Source organism: Vipera ursinii (assembly GCF_947247035.1).
Source record: "Vipera ursinii genome assembly, chromosome: 2".
In the NCBI taxonomy this organism is placed as follows: domain Eukaryota; kingdom Metazoa; phylum Chordata; class Lepidosauria; order Squamata; family Viperidae; genus Vipera; species Vipera ursinii.
The window spans coordinates 91,373,190-91,394,451 of record NC_139513.1 but is presented as its reverse complement, the minus strand read 5'-3'; the positions used below and the strand labels follow the sequence as shown (position 1 = coordinate 91,394,451).

Sequence of the window (21,262 nt, the reverse complement as noted above, 5' to 3'; positions counted from 1 at the left end):
TGGAGAGGGAGTGGGCCTCCCTCTTGACTTTGCCCTCGTACCTATCATGAGCAACCTGGCTAAGGAGAGCAAGCACAGCAGCAGCAGCCTTGAGGAGGAGGTAAGTGCAGCTGGGCACCCCTCTTGGGAAAGTGGGGCTGGGCTTAGTGCCGTGGGTGCTTGAGGGCTGGGCAGTTGACCTCTGCGCCACTGTCCAGTAGGCCACAAGCACTCCATCCATGCCCAACCTGGCCACACCCACACACACCCTGAGGGCAACCACAATGCTGATGCGGCCCTCAATGAAATTGAGTTTGACACCCCTGCTCTAGAATGACAAGTTGAAATATCCAAATCTCTCTATTATTAAGGTATGCCTAAACTCATTCATCTGCCTAATCCCTATGAACCAGGCTTTGCAGTTCACCTTATTCACTCTTTCTTTCTCAATGTAAATTCAGAGCGAAATCTTTTTTTTTTTACTAAAGTTGTGTGAGACCTGTCCTCATTGGCCCTTGATCCTGGTCAGAGTATCAATTTTTCTCTGGGGGATACACCGAGTAGGGAAAAAGAGAAAGAATATAGGAGGGGGTCTAAGAGAAAAGAGTGGCCTTGTTCATTTGGTTTCCATCTCCTTTCATTATTGGCTTCAGCCCTGCCCTCTCCCACCAGCATATGGGTCCCATCCAATAATCACTAAAAAGGCATGGCTCTTGACATAAACAATTCCCATCCTTATTTTAAATTAAAAAGTCAAAATAATAAAACAACTTTAACTTTGTCTCCCCTTCATCCCCCAAATATACACACTCAAAATCTCATTGCCAGTCCACAGTCAGAATATTCAAACTTTTTCTTTCTAGCCATATTTTTCCTGCCCTCCAAAGATTTAAATAACAGATATAATTAAATGTTATTAATGTTTGGGGAAAAAATAAATTTAAACAGCAGGTATTTAGCAAGCCTCATGTATATTCTTTTCTACAAGCAATTCTATGCACAGGGAAGATCGACAGCTTAGATGATCATACGAAGAATGAGAACAGTAAAACCCTAACCCTATCCATTTAGAAGTTGCTTTGAATTCTGTGGTGCTTACAATTACACTTAGAAAGCCAGTTGGCATCTTTTTAAAATGTGATTTCATTGTTTATTACAAAACAGACATGCCATAAAAATACTTTACTTACATATTTTTAGTAATGACATATAATTTACAGGAAAATTCTACATATCTATCTAAAATTAAGGTGCGCTGAATTCACTTATCAAGGAACTGGCTATAAGGCTGCAAGCCTAACCTATATATTTTTAACCACTGAATAAGGTTTTTAAAATTGTAAGATAATTCAGGGGAGATGGCCGATATTAAAAATGATTAGGCTACAGAAATATTATTGATAAATTTCCCACATCTCTCTGAAGGCATGCGTTTTCCCCAAAATCGAAGGGATGTGATTTGCATCTTTCTGCAAATACGAAACACTGCTGTCCCAAAATACCTTAACTAAAGACTCAAATGTCATGTTACAAAGTTGGTTGGTCTTAAAACAACCCAGGAAATGAAGAGAGGATTTGACACGACTTTAAAAACAAATGCATCTCTACTGAAGGTGATGCTATTAATCCTCGGTGATACCTATTTAAAGGAAAGAAGGCATTTGGAAAAATTTTCTGTAAATTATTGTACATGGTTCTACATCACAAAACAGCAAGTTAAAAACACACAGTCTTAATATAATAATAAGATTCTTAAAAGTCTCAATACAGACCTAGAATATTTATATGGTTAGCGTTTTTCTCTAGTGTGGGAGGGAAGGTTTTTTCGCCTAGGTAGTTTGCTGCAAAAGTTATTATAATGTTTATCAAAACAAGAAGCTTTAAAGTGGTGCAGTAAGATGGGGTACCATATTTAGCAAGCGGGCTGTGCTAAACCAGTCACAATGAACTTTGTTCACCGTGTGTCTTATAGGTTTTTGTGTGCTCCAAAAGAAAATACTAAGCATGCTTGCTATGTTACAAGAATTCAGTGAAATTCATTGTCAGTGCCTTTCATACAAAAGAGGTGGAGAACTTGAGGTCTTGGAGTTGCATAAGGCCTCAAATACCCCCCCCCTTTTTTCCCTCCTCCCCTGCACAAATTATCTCTGACCAAAATTGCTAAAGTCTGGCATTAAAGTTTTCTGACATTCTGAAATGGGAAACTGAAGCTCCAGCAGGAGCCCTAAAAGAGTTTAATTAAAAGAAGACAACACAAACCCCTAAAAAAAATCCACAGACAATACTGGCCATACCCACTATACATCTTCATCCTACTACTGCAGGGGTGTCAAACTCAATTTCATTGAGGGCCGCATCAGCATTGCGGTTGCCCTCAGGGGACCGGGTGGGTGTGGCCTGGGTGGGCATGGCCTACTGGGTGGGCGTGGCTAGAGTGTGTATGGCCTACTGGGTGGGCGTGGCCAGCTCTACATCATTTGCATCAAGGGTGCCTATGGGGGCCTGGGCAGGAGTGGGACAGATCTGAGGGTCTCTGGCAGGAGGAGGGTCTCTGGGCCAGGGCCAAGGCAGTGGGGGCCGTTCCCTCACTCTTTCCAGGATGGCTTCGCGGGCCACATGAAACCACTTCGTGGGCCAAATCCGGCCCCTGGGCCTTGTGTTTGACATGTCTGTACTACTGGAATCTTTAGCTGTTTGAAACTACATACAAGTCACATTCATCAAACAATGTAATACATACTTGAATCACATACGTGCACAAGTACAGTTCAAGCATGAAAAATAGTTACATTTTGCCTGTGGCATCCCTCCCAGCATAAAAATTATGCCTAGACTGGGCTTGGCTGAGTCACAATTTTTAAGCTTTTACAAAAATGATGAAGACTATATACCGTATTTTTAGGAGACATTATGCAAGCAATGCTACAGAGCAAATTTTGAGATAAACAATTACTTGGTTTGTCAACAGCCCTAGATGTGAGAATTGGTTAAGACAGCAGACATTTGAGTGATTGAATAAACTGAGCCTTGTAATAAAATGGTGCCATATCATCTTCCATCCTTGCCATTGGCCATCTAATAGCCCAAATGAGAGCGAGCATGTTCTAATTAGACTATTTTAGGATTTCCCCCTTAAAAGTTTCCATGCGAACATTGGTGTATAGCAAAATGAAAACCCTACTAATGTAAGTGACATTTATTAACATTCTGCTATATTTACAGTTTTAAAATAACAGAATTCCGAATTACTGCTTTGCAGAAATCACAGAAACGTACAATAAACTATATTTAACTGTAACATAAATTAGAAAAACAAGAAATATTAGTAAAGGAACTACCTTAAGACCCCTAAAATCATCAAACATAATAAGTCTGATTTTACACATGGCAGTATCAAATTATTTGAACTTTACGTTACCAACATATACTGCAAGGATCCCAAGTCAAAATGGATATAGTACAATTGTATAAAGGACTTATCATATATTACCAAAAATTAATACATATCTCTACCATCTTCTTAGCAATACTCTCACAGTTATGCTTTAAAAACATTCAGATTGTGCATGTATGCTTTACTTCCAAGTTGTTATCATTTTATTTAATGATACATATTATGTGCAGAAATACAGTCAAAACAAGTTTCTAGATCCAAGAACATCCCTTCACAATGGCCAGCATTATTACGGTATCTTACACTAAGAGTATACTCCAAGCTCATTTTAAGGGGAAAAAAAAGCAAGACTGACCCCTTCTGGCTACAGGGCAATAGCTCATGCTATTTAAAAGACTACAAATACTATATAAGGCATTATTAGTAACATCACAAACTTGATTGCAAGAGCTGTTTCAAACATTAGCCACTAATGATTTAATGATTACAGGAGTTTGCATTGTACTATTAAAATTTTACATCTAAAAACAAATAGAAAGAAATGCTTCTTTTTTCCAATAAAACTTTATTTATTTTAAGCAGGTGATTACTTTTTTTTCCTTTTGTGGGTGTTCAGTGTCTTGATTCATTTCCTGCAGATGTCCATATATTAATTGAGGGAGGATTCATTAAAGCAGGAAAATGTTGCCAAAAGACTTCAGTCTGAAAAGAGCAAAACGATAGCAAAGAGAAGAATGGTCATAAAACAAGTTAAGGATGCTGAGGAAACATTTTACATTCATGAATGATTGGAGATAGCATAATAATTCATAAGTGTTTATCTCCTTGGCTGCTTTTACATACTTCATTCTGTTATCTCATTTTAATAGCTGAATAAATCTGTGTCTGACACAATCCATGTTTGATGTCAAGTTTTTGAAGAATGAAACAGAAGACACTGGCCAAACTTATTCTAAAGGTAAAGGTTTCCATGACCAGTTGTGTCCGACTCTAGGGGGGGGTGTGTGCTGATCACCAATGCACACCTGAAGAGCCAGCTTTGTCCGAAGATGCTTCCATAGTCATCTGGCCGGCATGACTATATGCTGAGGCACACGGAATGCTATTACCTTCCAACCAAAGTGATACCTATTTGTCTACTCACAGTTACAAGCTTTCAAACTGCTAGGTTAGCAGAAGCTGGGGCAGAAACAGGAGCTCACCCCATTACATGGTGCTTGGGTCTTGAACTGCCAACCTTATGGTTGACAAGCCCAGTGTCTTTACCATTCAGTCATGGCACCGAGTAGTTACTCTATAACGGCAGGTCTATATTCTATAGTCCTGCTATTTTCTTCAAAACACTTTAGACAAAATGTATTTAAGACACCAATAACATATTATTGGATCATATTAAAATAGGCAGTGAAGGTTCACAAATGGGGGGTGGGGGTGAGGCTATAGGCTACCTTCTCTGGTTTAGCATAATCAGATCGATACAGTAAGTAACTTTGATATCTTGAGTACAGCCTGTGAGCACTGTATGAAAATTTGATTTTTATTTGCATGTATAAATTTATAAAGAATACTGAAAATAAAAAGCACAATAACATGCAAGTGATGAGAAGAGGCGATCTACAATCATGTTCATCATTGTAATTTCTGTATTCATGTTCAAATCTGAACAGCAGATTAAAGATTGCTAAATTTACTTTAATCTCAAGGAATAAGATTACTGTATAGTAAACATAATTAACAACTACAATCTAGTTTGTTGTTGTTGTTGTTAGTTGCGAAGTCGTGTCCGACCCATCGCGACCCTATGGACAATGTTCCTCCAGGCCTTCCTGTCCTCTACCATCTTCTGGAGTCCATTTAAGCTCACGCCTACTGCTTCAGTGACTCCATCCAGCCACCTCATTCTCTGTCGTCCCCTTCTTCTATTGCCCTCAATCTTTCCCAGCATTAGGCTCTTCTCCAGTGAGTCCTTCCTTCTCATTAGGTGGCCAAAGTATTTGAGTTTTAGCTTTAGGATCTGGCCTTCTAAAGAGCAGTCAGGGTTGATCTCCTCTAGGACTGACCGGTTTGATCGCCTTACAGTCCAAGGAACTCGCAGGAGTCTTCTCCAGCACCATAGTTCAAAGGCTTTAATTCTTTGGCGCTCAGCCTTTCTTATGGTCCAGCTTTTAAAGCTGGACAATCTAGTTAATTATATTTAACTAACCATAATGCTAAAAATTGCATTAGTTCCATCCAAACTGACTGCAAAATACTGGCTTAGGATAATAACTGTTAGGAGCTTCAGACAAGTAGGTTCTGCACATTGTTTGTAAGCATCCTTTTTGGATTGCTTTTCTGCACGTGTAGCAATAGCTTCAGATTTGATTATGAACACTGCTGCTTGTTGGATGATACAGCTGTTGCTCTGTAACTTGCATAAATTTGCTCAGTTGAACCAGCATCAAGCACCTTCAATAAATAAATACATACATTTTGTTGCCTACTGAATTTTAATTTGGCAGGCTAGAGAATTTTATTTATAGGCACTCTCTAGTTTATGTAAGAGTTCTAATCCAAGGCTTTTCAACCGGTGGTACAGGTACCACTTGTGGTATGCGAGTACATGGCTGGTGGTATGCGGCGTCGCCTTCCTCTCCCCCGCCCCCCCCCCTCCGCTCCTTCCCAGCACTTGCTGCTGGAAAACAAGCTGCTTGGCGGCAGCCTGCCCTGCAGGAACCCTACTGAGGGCGTGCGAAGAGCGCAGGCGCAGAGCGAGGCCCCGACCTCCCCAGGGACTCATTGTGCAGCAACCAGCTCGAACTCTTCTCGTGCGGGATCCATGTCGTCCTTCCCCCCCTCTTCTTACTTCAGAAGCAAGGGGACAGAGCCATCCACTCCCTCGGCAGGTAGGGCCCCTCCTTTTTTCCCCCCTTCTCTCTCTCTCTCTCTCTGTTGCGGCCTCTTCCAACTTTTTTTCCTCTCCCCCCCGCAAGCTTGCGATACCCCTTACGGGCCCGTACGGCCAGCCCCAACCTCCGCCGACAGGCTCCAGTGTTTTGGTGAAAACGCTGCATTTTTACTACTAGAGAAGCATTTGGGTTTTTTTATTTCTAGGTGCTTGTTGGTTACTCTGCCTTCAGTGGCCTAAAATAATTTGACCAACTTTGTGGGTGCGAGGCAAGCCAGGGAAAGTGTGTGGGGGGGGAGAAATCCCCATGCTGCTCACTGGCATGGCGGCCGTCCACTGCACGCTCTTCTGTGCCCTGGTGTTCCTGGGCTTCAGCAGCAATGTGCAGTACTGTGCGGGCATCGGATGGCGCAACAGCAGCCCCTGCGCAGGACCCACCTGATTGACCCACAGGGTGCAGCCGCGCCTTCCAGACTCCCTCCGGGCGCACAAGGAGCTGGGCCAGTTGGTCCTGCTGGCGCTCAGGACCGCCCTTTTCACCACCTGCTCCCTGCCGCTGATCGTAAGTAGCTGGTGGGGGGAAAGAACTAATGGGTGAGGACAGACAACAAGGAAAACTGTTCCCAGTTCGGCTTCGGCGCCTGCCAAACGCGCTGTAGCTGCCATCAAGGCCTTTCTTCCCCCGGGATGCAGCTTAATTTCCTGAAATAAATACGAGGGAAGAGGAAAGCGCTCTGAGGGGTGGGGGTGGGGAACGAGCGCCCGTTTTGCCTTCAGAATTTCCTGTTGGGTCTCGCTCTTTCCACGCGGGGCTGGGAAGGTTTGCTTGAAATCTGTAGCTGTCCATGCCAAAAGCGCAACAGATGAAAGTGCATATGTGGGGGAGGGGAGGGAGCAGTGACGCCCCATTGCTGTTTCGGTGGGGTGGAGTGGTTGGGCTGCTTCGAGACTTCCTTCAAGTTGGGATGGTATTGTCTGCAAAATTGGTCAAATTATTTCTGGCCACTGGAGTAACCAACAAGCACTTAAAAATTTAAAAAAAAAACTAAAAATGCAATGTTTTCAAAACACTGGAGCCCGTCGGCGGTCAATTGAAGTCTGTTTTGCAAAGGGGGAAAGTGAGAACTCTGTGTGTGTGTGTGTGCGAGAGAGAGAGAGAGAGAGAGAGAGAAAGAGAGAGAGAGAGAGAGAGAGAGAGAGAGAGAGAAAGAGAGAGAGAGAGAGAGAGAGAGAGAGAGAGAGAGAGAGAGGGAGGGAAGGAAGGAAGGAGGGAGGGAGAGAGAGAGATCCCTGGCTGCAATTTCTGTGCCTGCAAAAGGAAGGGACAAACAGGGAAGGAAGGGACAATGGGAGAGAGGGAAGGAAGGAGTGCACCCACCCCAGTCTCACCCCCCTCCACCAGAGAACCACAGATTCCCCCCCCCAAGCACCCTGCAACCTGAGGGAGGGAGGGAAGGAGGAAGGGACAAAGGGACAAAGAAGGAGGGAAGAAAGGAAGGAAAGAAGGAAGGAAGGGACAATGGGAGAGAGGGAGGGCACCCACTCCAGTCCCACCCCCCTCCACCAGAGACCCATGGATTTCCCCCCCCCCACAGGCACACTGCAACCTGAGTGATGAGCTCCCCCCCACAGTCATTGACTTCTTGTCAAAAAGTTGCAAAGGTTGATCACATGACCCTGGGACACTGTGACTGTCGTTAAGTATAATCAGTTGCCAAGCATCCGAATGTAAATCACATGACCCTGGGGATGCTGCAACAGTCATAAGTGTAAAGAATGGTCATAAGTCACTTTTTCAGTGCCGTCGTAACTTCAGTCACTAAGCGAATTGTTGTAAGTTGAGGACTACCTGTATCATTTTTTTCCTTTTTGGGGGTGGGGTTTCAAGTTTTTGAGACCTTGCTGGGCAACTGGTAGTACTCGGATGTTGCCATATCCTAAAAGTGGTACAATGGGTGAAAAGGTTGAAAAGCCCTGTTCTAATCCATGAACTCTGAAAAAGTCACTTTTTACGTATATCACATTAAAACACTGAGTAGATGCAAAATTATGTGGCTGCCATTTTGGCACCCTCGTGTGTAATATCAGAATTACTTAAGTCAGGCTTACATAACCAGGGGATTTACCCATATTTATTCGTTTGGGGACTGGCTTAATTTATAAATAAAACATTGCCTGAACCATGTAACTTAATGCCTAACATTGATATTCTGAACAAAGCCTTTGAGGGTTGTTGTTATTTTTTTGTATGGCACAACAGTGCCCCCTAAAGCTTCTGATAAGCAGATTCCATAATGAGAGGCCCAAATTTTTGTTTCCTCAGAAAGTCTCTTCCCTGCAATCCTGTTTACGCAACGGACAACTGGCAAACCTAATCTGCATCTTTATCACTCCACTAAGTTATTAGGAAGGTGGTGTCATTGGCTGGCTAGACTCAGGACCAGAGGAGGACCTTTTTCTTTTTTGATTGGACAAAGCAACAGTTTCCCCCCAAAAGGCTAGCTTTTACTTAGGCTCCCAACTGAATTAATCAAGAAGAGAATAAAGGAAATGACATGGGTCATCCTAACAACATCCAAATGGCTAGTCTCTCTCCAAACTGGGACACGTCCTGGGTTCATTTAAGGAGTTTATTTTAAATACCTGCCATTCGTCTGCTCCCCCCCCCGCAAGAGCTGCGTGGGCCCTGCTGTTCACCTGATTTTGCCCCCCCCTGCAAGAGCTGTGTAGGCTTGCCATTCCCTGATTTCTTCCCCTCCCCCCAAGAGCCACGCAGGCCCTACCGTTCACCTCCCTACCCTGCAATGTCAGACTCCTTGCTAGCCTTGCTCCTCCTCCCCTCCTTCATTTGAGTTGCAGCCAAGCTTTGTGAACCCCCTTGAGGTACCTCTCCCTCCCTCCTTCCCTGGTTCCTCCCCAACAAACCTCACCTGTCTGCCCGTGTTCCCCCCCCCGTGGACCCGGCAGCTTCTACTTGCGCCGCCACTCCCCCTCCCTCCAGTCCTGGTAACAGAGCGGCACTGGCGCAAAGCGCCACACGGCATCTTGCTGTGAGCGGCTGCAGAACTGAGGCAGCGGCATGACAGGTGTCGGGGGTGTGGGACGCCCGGCTGCAGTGATCCTAAGGTAAGCGGGTGCGGGGTACGTGGGGCAGCTCTGCCCCACCAGCCCAGCTTGATTTTTACCCAAGCGCCTCGCGCCAAAACTAGGACTTATTTTGGGGGTAGGGCTTATATTAGGCACACGCGTAAAAAATCAGGCTAGGTCTTATTTTCAGGGAAACACGGTAGCTAGTCTGATTAGGCTGACTGTACTGATTTTATATGAAATTCGGTTTGTGATTACTAATTTTTCTTGTTTTTGTTATATTTCCTTTCTCACAATCAACTTCTTTTGAAGCTGGATTTTGTTCACTAGACAGTGTGGTTTAGAAGTTAAAGATAGCAGGCTAGAAACTGGAAACTAAGTTTTAGTGCCACCTTAGGCATGAAAACCAATCCGGGTGATTTTGGGCCAGTCACTCTCTCAGCTCAACTCACCTCACAGTGTTGTTGCTGTAAGGAATATAAGAGGAGGAGGAAGAAGTATTAGATAAGTTCTCTGATAAAAATGGGATATAATTAAAATAATAATAATGAATTAATGAATGTAATAATTTATTTTAGAATTTGTAGAATTGTAGAAATGTATTACCATCTCAAAGAATGTTTATGTGTCTCACTAAATCTTATTTTTCTATGGTTTATGGTTCTCTTTAAAGCCTTTCCCTACACCGCTATCCCTTGTGTTTCTCAAAGGGCATTTTGATCTCAATTAACTTTGGGAAAAATTTCAGGCCATTTGATCCAAGCTACCTTTTCCATTTCCGTTTTCTTAGACCCGTGTAGGTGAAGGGAGAAGTTCTTGGTAGAATACTTAACAACTTCCCAGCCAAATAAACTGGAGTGAATTGGGAGGTTCAGCTGACTGTCCGGCAGCCTTTCACAAATATATTTTATTGGAAAAAGAATGAGTCTGCCAGTGAAATTTAAAACGAACATTCCCCCTAGTTTTTAACAGCACTATATTGTTTAGCCACTAGCTATTAAATTTAACTCAAGTAAATTAGAGATTGGATAATACTGGATAATACTTTTTAAAGTAGCTATGTTTCTCCAAGGATAAAACAGCACAGTATCCTACAGGAAGCAGTTTCCAAACAAACGTGAAGCATTCTTCACTTCTTGTTTCATCAGCATAAAAAAATCTCTACTAATTATCAATTATCAATTCAAGGAGCAAATATCCATTTATTTCTGTTCACTGAATTAAATGTACAAAAGTGGAGAGAAGTTGGTATTTTGTCTCCATTTCCAGACCGAATTAAGATATGAACAAAAACTGAACACTGCACTTCTTAGTTGAAAGAATGTTTGACTCTGAATTGCTTACTCCTTTTCAAGAACCATAAACAATAGAAAAATAAGATTTAATGAGACACATAAACATTCTTTGAGCTGGTAATACATTTCAAATTCTACAATAAATTATTGCATTCATTTTATGTGACTTAAATATTTGTGACATAAACAAATATATTTAAAAAATGCTGTTATCTGGATACCAGTCAGTTTACAACTTAAGGAATGACATTCTATTCAGAAATATTGCTCATAACACACGTCCATGTGCTTGATATTGTTTTACAGAGAACTCTGCTCAGTTTTATATACAGTATGTTTGTTTTGGTCTTTATACTTGTCTTGAACGGGTATAAAAGTATTCACTATTTTAGGCCCTGTGATCTATCCCCCATATGAAGGAGTAATCTCACAGTTCCAGGTGTTTTACAATGAAACTGAAATTTCTTTCTTGGTTGGGCTCTTGAGGATAACAGAATACGTGTGTCCAGTAAGAAAGAAAGCAACCAGAAAACTATGTATCTTTTCAATCAGACTATTAATTCCTACTAGCGGAGTTATCACTAACTCTAAAGATACAAAATTCACTAAATACTACAAATATATATCCCAAACTATACACATACATGCCAAAGATGAAAAGTGCATTCAAACAAACAGGCAGAAAATAAGCCAGAGAATTATCAAGCTTTCTCATAATTCAGACAGGCTTTCTTTGGGGTCAATGTATCCAGAACATATTACCATACAAATAACAGTGAAATCTATGCATTGTGCCAAAAAATATTTAATCATAGTTTAAAGTATCTAGTACCTGCAACTGGCTGGGCTCACATAATATTTGAAGTTAAAATCAAACAAACCGCATAACGATTGTATGGGGCATATTTAAACCAAATCAAACTAGTTTTTTCAGTTCTGTGTGCCTTGTTAGAAGAAACCAAGCAGGTTCTATCTATAAGAAGTAGTCTGTTGTAGTTGTTAAAGTGCTGACCTAAAGACTAGGAGGAGACTGAGTTTGAGGCCCACTTTGGGCATGAAATCCAGCTGGGTGGCTTTGGGTCAGTCTTTTTTTCCCCCCAGCCCAACTACTCACAGGGTTGTAGTGGGGAAAATAGGAGGAGAAAGGAGCGCTAGGTACGATCACTCTCTAGAGTTATTTATAAAAATAAAGAAGACGGGCTAAAAATAAACTAAATCTACGTTCAGAAAATTAATATAGTTGCTGATTTCAGTAGAAAGAAAAGGAACAGGAATGGCCTTCCAACCGAACCAATTTTATTTTACATTAGTACTGAAAGAAATTTAGAAATGAGGAAAATTGTAATTCAGTGGGAATTCCTCCTAGTCAGGAGGGCTATAGGGGATGCCAATTTACTAATAAAGGATTAAAGATACCCTAGCTAGCCCAAGGGTTCCTTTTTTGACCTGTAGACTTCAGTAGCCAGAATTCTTGAACCAACCATGCTGACTCAGGAATTCTGGGAGTCATAAAAGAGCCAAGGTTCCCTACCCCTGGGCTAGCCACAGTTTAAAACACACACACACATACAAAAAGCTTCTCTAGTTCAAGTGTCTTTATGTGGCTAATGCTAACTGCATTCTTTTATACAGCCTGTCTCGTGATGTGTTTTTCTTCCCTGAGTTTTGATGTTGCCTTCTAATTCAGTACTGAACATCTATCTGACAAATATAGGCCAAGGAAACACATTTTCCTAAAGCAGTTCGAAAGCTTCTTTTAGCACTCAATATGACTGAATTACAAAAATGTATTATGGGATCATACAAAAAAGACAACAAATGCAACAAATAATTTTATAAATTATTTTATAAGTAACAGGGAAAAGTGAATTTTTCTAGTTTTTTTTTAAAACATGTGTCTATATATATACATGTTAAACGTTCCTGGAGGAACCTTGTCCATGGGGTCGTGATGGGTCGGACACGACTTTGCAACTAACAACAACATATGCACAAAAACATGCACCCTAGAAATTAGCAAACTTTATTGAAGTATATTACCTTTAGTAAATAAAGAGAACTCTTGTCCTAGGGAGCGTAGAAAATGTTTCTGGCATCTTCCGAACCTTTGCATAATTGATAAATCCTCTGAGAAACAGAAGAAAGCCTATAGAAAAAGTACAGAACATTTTTATGTAAACTCATTTCCCTTTGATCCAAAAAGCACTGTTTGTTCAAGTGTTTAACAATCAGTTTCTAATTTGTTACGGTCTTCCTTAATTTGTTACATTTCTTACTCTGGTACAAGGTCAACTGATGAGCAAGTCAAGTGATTTTCTGCTAATTCAATCCATCTTCAAACCAGGATTGTTGGCAGGTAAGCAATTCTCAGTGAAAGGGAAGAGATGAAAAGGAAAAGAGTTTGGTAGGATGGGAATCCCTGATTTGGATAGAATTGTAAAGTGGTCTCAAGACTCCCCCCCTCCTTCCCAAAATAATCTAAACCATCACAAAGACATGAAGGAGCTTCCATCCTACTGAAGATAGTTAGGAACAGGGATGTCCAGCTTTTGATGAAACTATACAAGCAGAAATTCCCTTAGGCAATGGAGACTGTTGGACATTTCTGGAATTGTATAGGTAGTCCTCAACGTATGACCACAATTGAGCCAAAAATTTCTGTTTCTAAGTGAGACATTTGTTAAGTGAGTTTTGTCCCATTTTATGACCTTTCTTGCCATAGTTGTTAAGTAAATCATCAAAGTTAATAAGATGGTTCTTAAGTGAATCTGGCTTATACACACACACACATTTTAGAAATAAGATACATATCTTACTTCTAAAATGTGTGTGTATAATCTTATTTCTAATGTATATAGTAGCCTTAGCTTAACAAACTATACATCAATGTCCTGTCCCTTTCTTTACCTCCAACAGTCTGTTGCCTTTTTTTTATAAATGCAACATTGCCAAGAATTTTTAGGCTTTATATTACACTTGGAGAAAGAGAGAGCATTCCTACAAATCATTTCACTTAAAATTAACTATGGTCTAATTTGTTTATCATTCCACAGACAATCAGGTTAATCATTCAGAAACTGCTCTTACTTTCGTTTGCATATTCTAGACTTCCAAAGATCCATCAATATTGATAGGATAAGCTAATATTTCCTTTAGCCCTATAGGGGGCACTAACTTAAACAAATCATGGTAACTGGGATGACTGTCATTGAAAGAATATAAAACTGGAGCCCCTCATCTTAGTCAGATTCCTACAAGAGGGGCTAGAGACTAGAGAAGGCTGAAGTGACAAAGTGGCAACTGGAACAGAAGGAATTGGGAGGTTTGGGCGAAAATTTATAAAACTTCCAGCACTTAAGAGTGAGCTGTTTAAGCAACAATAACTTAAGTTCAAAAAGGCTAAAGTTATTTCTAAAGAATAAAAGATATATATATATATCCAAGTGGAAACTTTGATTTATTAACTACGAGCTTGTTATTTTACTCAACAAACAGAAAAACAAACTTCAGTTGAAGTTGAAAAGTAAACATTGTTTTTAATTTTTGCTTCTAAACATTATACTGCACTAGTCAATATTCACCCCACATTCAGTCACATTACTAAAATAAATAGAAGAGTTCCAAATCAGAAAAAAGACATTTAATATCCAAGCAATCTATATTTCCTTACAGTTACAGACTGTGCTTAAGGTACTTAACCATAGGTTTATTCCTTCCCTTGTCTTATATTGTGCTATTCAGCCAGTTTAAGAGCTACAGATTAGGAGTGTTGAAATACACAGTCAGAGACAGAGTAGCAAGGACTTCCGGTGACGGCGCGGCGCCGGAGACAGCCTTTTCGGGCTGCCCGCGGCTCAGCTGTGTTATTTTCACCCGAAATAACACCGATCAGCTGTTCGGGTGAATTTGAAGCCCCCTCCTTGGGAGAAGAGGAGGGGGAGAGGCTCCAGGTAGGGGTTGAGTTCTCCGGGGCCGCCTGAGCTTAAAACTTGGGCGGCTGAAGGATTGAACTCCCCCGTAGCCTGGGTCGCTCCCAGCTGGTCAGCGTCTCTGCTCCTTGATTTCTGGAGTGGAGCCAGGCGTTTGCGACCACCCCTGCCAGAAGGAAAGACCATGGAATAAAAAGAGCAGGCAGAGCGGTACAGGAGGATAAGGTGAAGAGGACTTTTATTCTTGCTCTCTAGCTTAATGGACTTTATAAACTTAAAGTGAAAGTGCGTCATAAGTGAAAGTAAAAAGATGGCGGCTAAACCTCCCCCAAAAACTCTTCGGAGTGCTGGAACTTCTCCGGTGCAACAGACATCATTGCAAGCTTTGCTTCCTCCTGCTGCACTGACATCAAAGGACTTACAAGATGCTCTTGAAAAACATGCCCAGGTAATTTTGGAATCAATGGGTGATAAATTGGCAAAGATGGAGGAGAAATTGGAGGAGAGGATGGAGGAGAAGTTCAGTGCGATGAGGGTAGACATTTTGTCTACAGTGCGTAGTGTGGCTGAATGTGTGCAAGATCTGGATGAAAAAGTGGAGGACCTGACTCAAAAGAATGCCATATTAGAAGCAAAGGTATTGGAGAATGAAGATTTAAGAGACAAAATGGACAGAGAACTGTGTCTAGTTCAATATTACCAGATGCAATATGCTGTTAGAATCAGAGGTTTAAAAGAAAATGTTAAGGAAGATCTAAAGCAGCTGATTTCTGAAGCTCTGGAAGCAGTATTGGGTCAGCCAGCATCTGAAATAAAGGGAGGCATGGATAAAGTGTTCTGTGTTAATTCATGGATTGCTAGACAGAAAAAGTTACCTAGAGATGTGGTGGTATATTTTGCAAAGAGGGAAATTAGAGATGAAGTTATTCAAGCTGCCTATGATACTAAAGTTGTGATTGCTGACCAAGAAGTTTTGGTTTTAAAAGAAATTCCTCCAAAGATCTTAAGGAGAAGAAAAGATTATGCATTTATTGTGCAGGAGCTTAAACAACGTGATATAAGATTCAGAAGGGAGATTCCAGTTGGATTGGTGGCGATGCATGAAGGCAAAAGGTACCGTCTGGTCACTGTGACACAGGCGCGGGATTTTTATAACAATGTTTTAAAAGCAACCCCACTATCACTTCTGGAAGCTGCAAAGGGATCTGGAGAAGGAAAACTTCAAGAGGCTGAAGCTGGACAGACAGAGGAGATTGGTGCTGGAGGAGATCAAGCTACAACTTCTTTGGCTGATCCTGGAGAGCGGCTGCTTTAAAACGAGCAAAAAAAATAAAAGAACAAGATCAGCAGAAGTCTATGGAACTTCCAAAACGTACTTACAGCCAAGCAGTGGGAGGAGCACGGCCTAAAGGAGAGCCTATTAAAGATGTGCTCCAACAGCTTTGGGATGACATGCATGGCGACTAAATTTTTAACTTGGAACGTTAATGGACTAAATTCACCACAGAAGAGGAAGAAAGTTTTTCAATATTTAAAACAATTCAAGATAGATGTTATATGTTTGCAAGAAACGCATATTAGGGCTATGGACCAAAAGTATTTATTGAACTTAAGGTTGGGCACGCAATTTGTTGCTTCTGCAATGAATAAGAAAAATGGAGTGGTTGTTTATGTTAAAAGTGCCTTAACAGCGGACTTAATTGAAGCAGATAAGCATGGAAGATACGTTATGATAGAGTTGCTGTTAGAAGGTAAAAAGACGCTTTTAGTTGGATTATATGCTCCTAATCAACAACAAGCTGATTTTTTTAGTTTACTTCACACAAAGCTTACTCAGTTGGATTATAAATCGTTCATTTTTATGGGGGACTGGAATGGTGTTTTGGATGTACAGATGGATAAGGCTGGTTCTTTTAAACACGTTCCAAGTCATGCTAGACTGCCTAAATCCTTTTTTGAAATGAAGGATGACTTGGAACTGCGAGATATTTGGCGTGAAATACATTTGCATGAAAAGGATTATACTTTTTTTTCTGACAGACATCAATCTTTTTCCAGGATCGATTTTATTTTGCTGACTAATGACTTTTTTCAAGGATTAAAAAGGTGAAGATATGTGCAAGAACTATTTCTGATCACAGCCCAGTCTGGCTAGAGATTAATAAGGAGAAGAGAGATAGGCGCTCGTGGCGCGTAAACGAGAATTTGTTTAGAAATCAGAAAAATGTGGAAGAATGTAAACAGCGGATGAAGGATTTTTTTGAAATTAATATGAATAAAGACACTTCTATGGACATGGTTTGGGATGCTAGCAAGGCCTATATGAGAGGGGTGTTGATATATATGAACAATAAACATAGACGTATTTTGGAAGCCAGGAGGAAAGAATTGGAGAATGAAATTAAGGAAAAAGAAAAGGCTTTGATTTTGAATCCAGCGGATGTGAAGACTAAGGAGGTTATTAAGCTATTAAAAGGACAATTTGACAAATTAATGGCTGACCAAGTGGCAACCAATTTGCGGTTTGCCAGGCACAACACCTTTTGCAATGCTAATAAACCAGGTAAATGGCTAGCTTATAGACTGAGGAAAAAGCAAAGGGCTTCTAATATAGATAAAATTGAGCATAAGGGAAGGGTTGTGTTTCAACAGGATCTTATTAAGGATGCTTTTGTGGATTTTTATTCTAAATTATATGCTAAGGAGAAGATTAATGAAAAAGACATTGATATATATTTGGAGAATGCTAGCATCCCGGTTCTTACGCAAGAACAAAAAGAGGGGATTAATCAATTGATAACAGAAGAAGAAATTCTTATAGCAATTAAGGAATTGAAGGTGGACAAAGCGCCAGGTACGGATGGTTTGACTGCGGCTTATTACAAAAATCTACAATTAGAGATGATAAAACCGTTAAAGGAACTGTTCCGGACAATTCAGAGGGGGGGAAAGGTGCCTCCGTCTTGGAGAACTGCTTTTATTTCTTTGATTCCGAAGGAAGACCAAGATGCTACTCAAGTTAAAAATTATAGACCGATATCGCTTTTAAATACAGACTACAAGATATTTGCTAAGGTGTTGGCTAATAGATTGATGAGGGTTCTGCAACAGACGATTCATGGGGACCAAACGGGGTTTATTAGTGGTAGGCAAATGAAAAATAATGTGAGGCATATAGTTGATGTGTTAGAGTTTTTGGAAAGGAATAACCAGATCCCTGCGGCGCTATTTTTTTTAGATGCTGAAAAAGCTTTTGATCAATTGAATTGGCAATTTTTGATGAAAGTCTTGGATAAAATGAATTTTGGGGATAATTTTTTGCAACCAATTAGGGCATTATATCAAAAACAAACGGCCCGAATAATAGTTAATAATAGCCTGACAGAAGCATGTAATATTGAGAAGGGCACAAGGCAAGGGTGCCCGTTATCGCCCTTGTTATTTGTATTAACATTGGAGATATTGTTGGTTAAAATACGGAATTCGGAAAAAATTAAGGGTATACAAATTAGAGATCAGGATTATAGATTGAGAGCGTTCGCAGACACTCTGGTTGTTACAGTGACCCAGCCGGAGAACTCTGTTGTGGACCTGATGGAGATAATAATACAATATGGGAAGGTTTCTGGATTTAAAGTTAATACACAAAAAACTAAAATTCTGGCCAAAAATATGACAGCTTCGCAAAAGGCTCTCTTAGAAGGATTAACTGGATTTGAGATTGTTAAAAGGGTTAAATATTTGGGGGTGCTTTTGTCGCCCTCTAATACAAAGTTATATAAAAATAACTATGAAAAATTATGGGGGAAAATTCAAAAAGAAATGGAGAGTTGGGAAAAATTGCAATTGTCTTTGTTGGGGCGAATCGCAGCAGTGAAAATGAATGTCCTGCCTAAATTCTTATTTTTGTTTCAAATGATACCGGTTCTTAAGAAAGATTCTAATCTGGAGGAATGGCAGCGAGGTATCAATAAATTTGTATGGGCAGGGAAAAGGCCACGAGTTAAACTAAAGATAATACAGGATACTCGTGAAAGAGGTGGTCTTAAAATGCCTAATTTTAAATTATATTATGAAGCTGCTGCTTTAGCAGGAATAAGTGATTGGATCAATTTGACACAAGAGAGATTATTAAATCTTGAGGGCCATGACTTGTTGTTTGGCTGGCATGCATATTTGTTGTATGATAAGAAGGTAGATAACGTTTTTCGAGTGCATATTTTAAGACAGGCATTGTTGAGGGTTTGGAAGAAGTACAGACATAAATTAGATTGTAAGATACCATTGTGGGCAATCCCAAAACACGCAATAGAAAATATACATGCTGGTTTCAAACATGATGTGACTACGTACAAGGAGATTCTAAGCTTGGAAAGAAATGTCTGGTGTTTGAAACCATATAGTCTCTTGCAAGATGAGAAGATTGTTCAGACTTGGTTTCAATATATTCAGCTACGGGCCAGGTGGAAAGAAGATCAGAAAAATGGTTTTACAGTGTCAGATGAAAATCTGATAAAGCAAATCAGAAATCAGGGTCCAGCACATATTAAACGGATATATCTTGCCTTGATAGAAATTGACTCAGAAACAGAACTCGTTAAGGATTGTATGATTAAATGGGCCCAAAATATCCAAGAAGTTATTACAATGGACACATGGGAAAGGATTTGGGTGAGGAACGTAAAATTTACACAAGCTCAAAATTTAAGAGAAAATTTTTATAAAATGTTTTATAGATGGCATTTAGATCCTAAAAAGCTGGCAAGTATGTATCCGAACTATCAGCCTAAATGCTGGAGGTGTGGTGAAGAAGATGCAACATATTTTCATATATGGTGGACTTGTAAAAAGGTTAAGGCCTTTTGGATAAAAATTTGGTGGAATATGCAGAAGATTTTCAAGCAAAGGATAAAGTTTTGTCCGCAACTTTTTTTGTTGGGTATAATTACAGATGCTACAGTTGTGGACACTAAGCTGATGTTGAATTTAATTACGGCAGCAAGACTCTTAATAGGCCAATATTGGAAGGAGGAACTGCCGACTGTAGAAGAATGGACTTTAAAGGTTTCTGACCTGGCAGAGATGGCAAAGATCTCGGCTTATTTGAAAGATCACTCGCAAGAACGTTATGTTATGGAGTGGAGAAAATGGATTGAGTATATCCAGAACAAATATGGGACTAAGAAGTTTCATGTAGCATTTGAATAAGTCTTCCTTTTTTTTCTCCTCTTTTTTTTTCTTTTTTCCTTTTTTATATATCTTATATTAATAGTGTTTGTAATTACCCTATATGAGCTAGAGAGAGATGGATTTCAGAGTTTATGGTTGTTAGCATATGAATGTTTACGATTGGTTTTTTTTTGTTCTTTATACTTGTACTTAGTTCTGGGAAGTCGGGGGGGAGGGGGGGGAGGGGGAGGGAGGGAGGGATAGGGGAGGGTTAGGGGGGATTGTTAAAGATAAAATGTATGATAAAACTTTTCAATAAAAAAAAAAGAGAGACAGAGTAGCAAGATGGGGAAGCTCTGTTTAAGGGTGAAATTTTATCCATAATTCTTAAGATCATGTAGATCTAAAACCTATACATTCATTGAACAATACATTTTCACTAATAATTATCACATTCCTTATTGTTTTGATGATATTTGTGATTTCTGACCTTTAAAGACATATCATTTCTTTACTTAAACCAACATGAAGCAAACTTCAGATTACTTGAACATTTAATCAACACTTTTTTTTTAGAGAGATAGCCAGACTAGTTGTTGTAGCAAAAACCTCAAAAAACTTTTGGAAAGTTTCAGTGCACTGTGAAATCAATTATTTACAGTTTTGTTTATCCCAACATGCAATATTGTGTATGCATACTCATTTGGCATTTTATTGTTAATGCATGTGCTTGGCAAGATCTCCAACACTAAAGAGTTTGTTCCCCAACAAAATCTACAATTACAAATAGTATTACATATACTATAAAACTTAAGACTAATATTAAAAAAAATGTAACTACCAACAAATCATTCCTGTTCAAAGGCCTAAATGGAGCCAAGGGAGAATGTTCCATATTTAGCCCCCTTGACCTTTAAAATCTATTAAAAAGTACTGGTAAGTTCAAATTACAGGTAGTTCTCAACTTATGACCAGTTGCTTAGCAACTATTTGAAATTACAACCTAGCTGAAAAGGGGATTTATGGCCTGAATCTGAAGTTCTGATAATCAGGGTCCCTACAATCATGTAATTTTATTTCGGGTGCCCAACAATATGGCTGATTTATGACCGTTTGCAGCATCCAGTGGTCACATGACTGTGTTTTATGACACTTTTGCTGAAAACTGGCACTTCTAGGAAAATTTATAACTTCTGTAACACTGAAACAGAGCATAGATGCTTCTAAACATGGGTTTGATTATACCGGCTTCCATTAGTCAATTATTTAACATTTGTTTTACCCGAATCTGGGAAGTTTTTTTTCCCTGTAACAAGATGCTTTTGTTAAAGAAAGCATTCCTGCTTTTTAGCATTTTCTTGGTACTATTATTTAACTACACCATAATCATTTGGAAATTGTTTATGTCTCTCCTAATTTGTGGCATATATTTACCTAAGCCTGTGTTCTAGTGATTCATAATAATGTTGAAACCTTCTGAAGAAATTTGACCAATCTGATTCTTCCTTTCATCTGTTTTCTC

General features: G+C 39.9%; 1 protein-coding gene across 1 annotated transcript in view; it reads right to left on the bottom strand.

Annotated features, from left to right (window-relative positions):
- Positions 1-3,142: 3,142 nt before the first annotated feature.
- Positions 3,143-21,262, bottom strand: part of NDFIP1 (Nedd4 family interacting protein 1) — a 39,395-nt gene continuing 21,275 nt past the window's right edge. Inside the window, exons 7-8 of the mRNA XM_083353588.1 lie at positions 12,683-12,788; positions 3,143-4,075 (exon numbers count right to left, since the gene is read on the bottom strand). Coding sequence (XP_083209714.1) covers positions 12,685-12,788 — 104 coding nt within the window. The 3' untranslated portion in view covers positions 3,143-4,075; positions 12,683-12,684. The remainder of the gene's footprint in view (positions 4,076-12,682; positions 12,789-21,262) is intronic.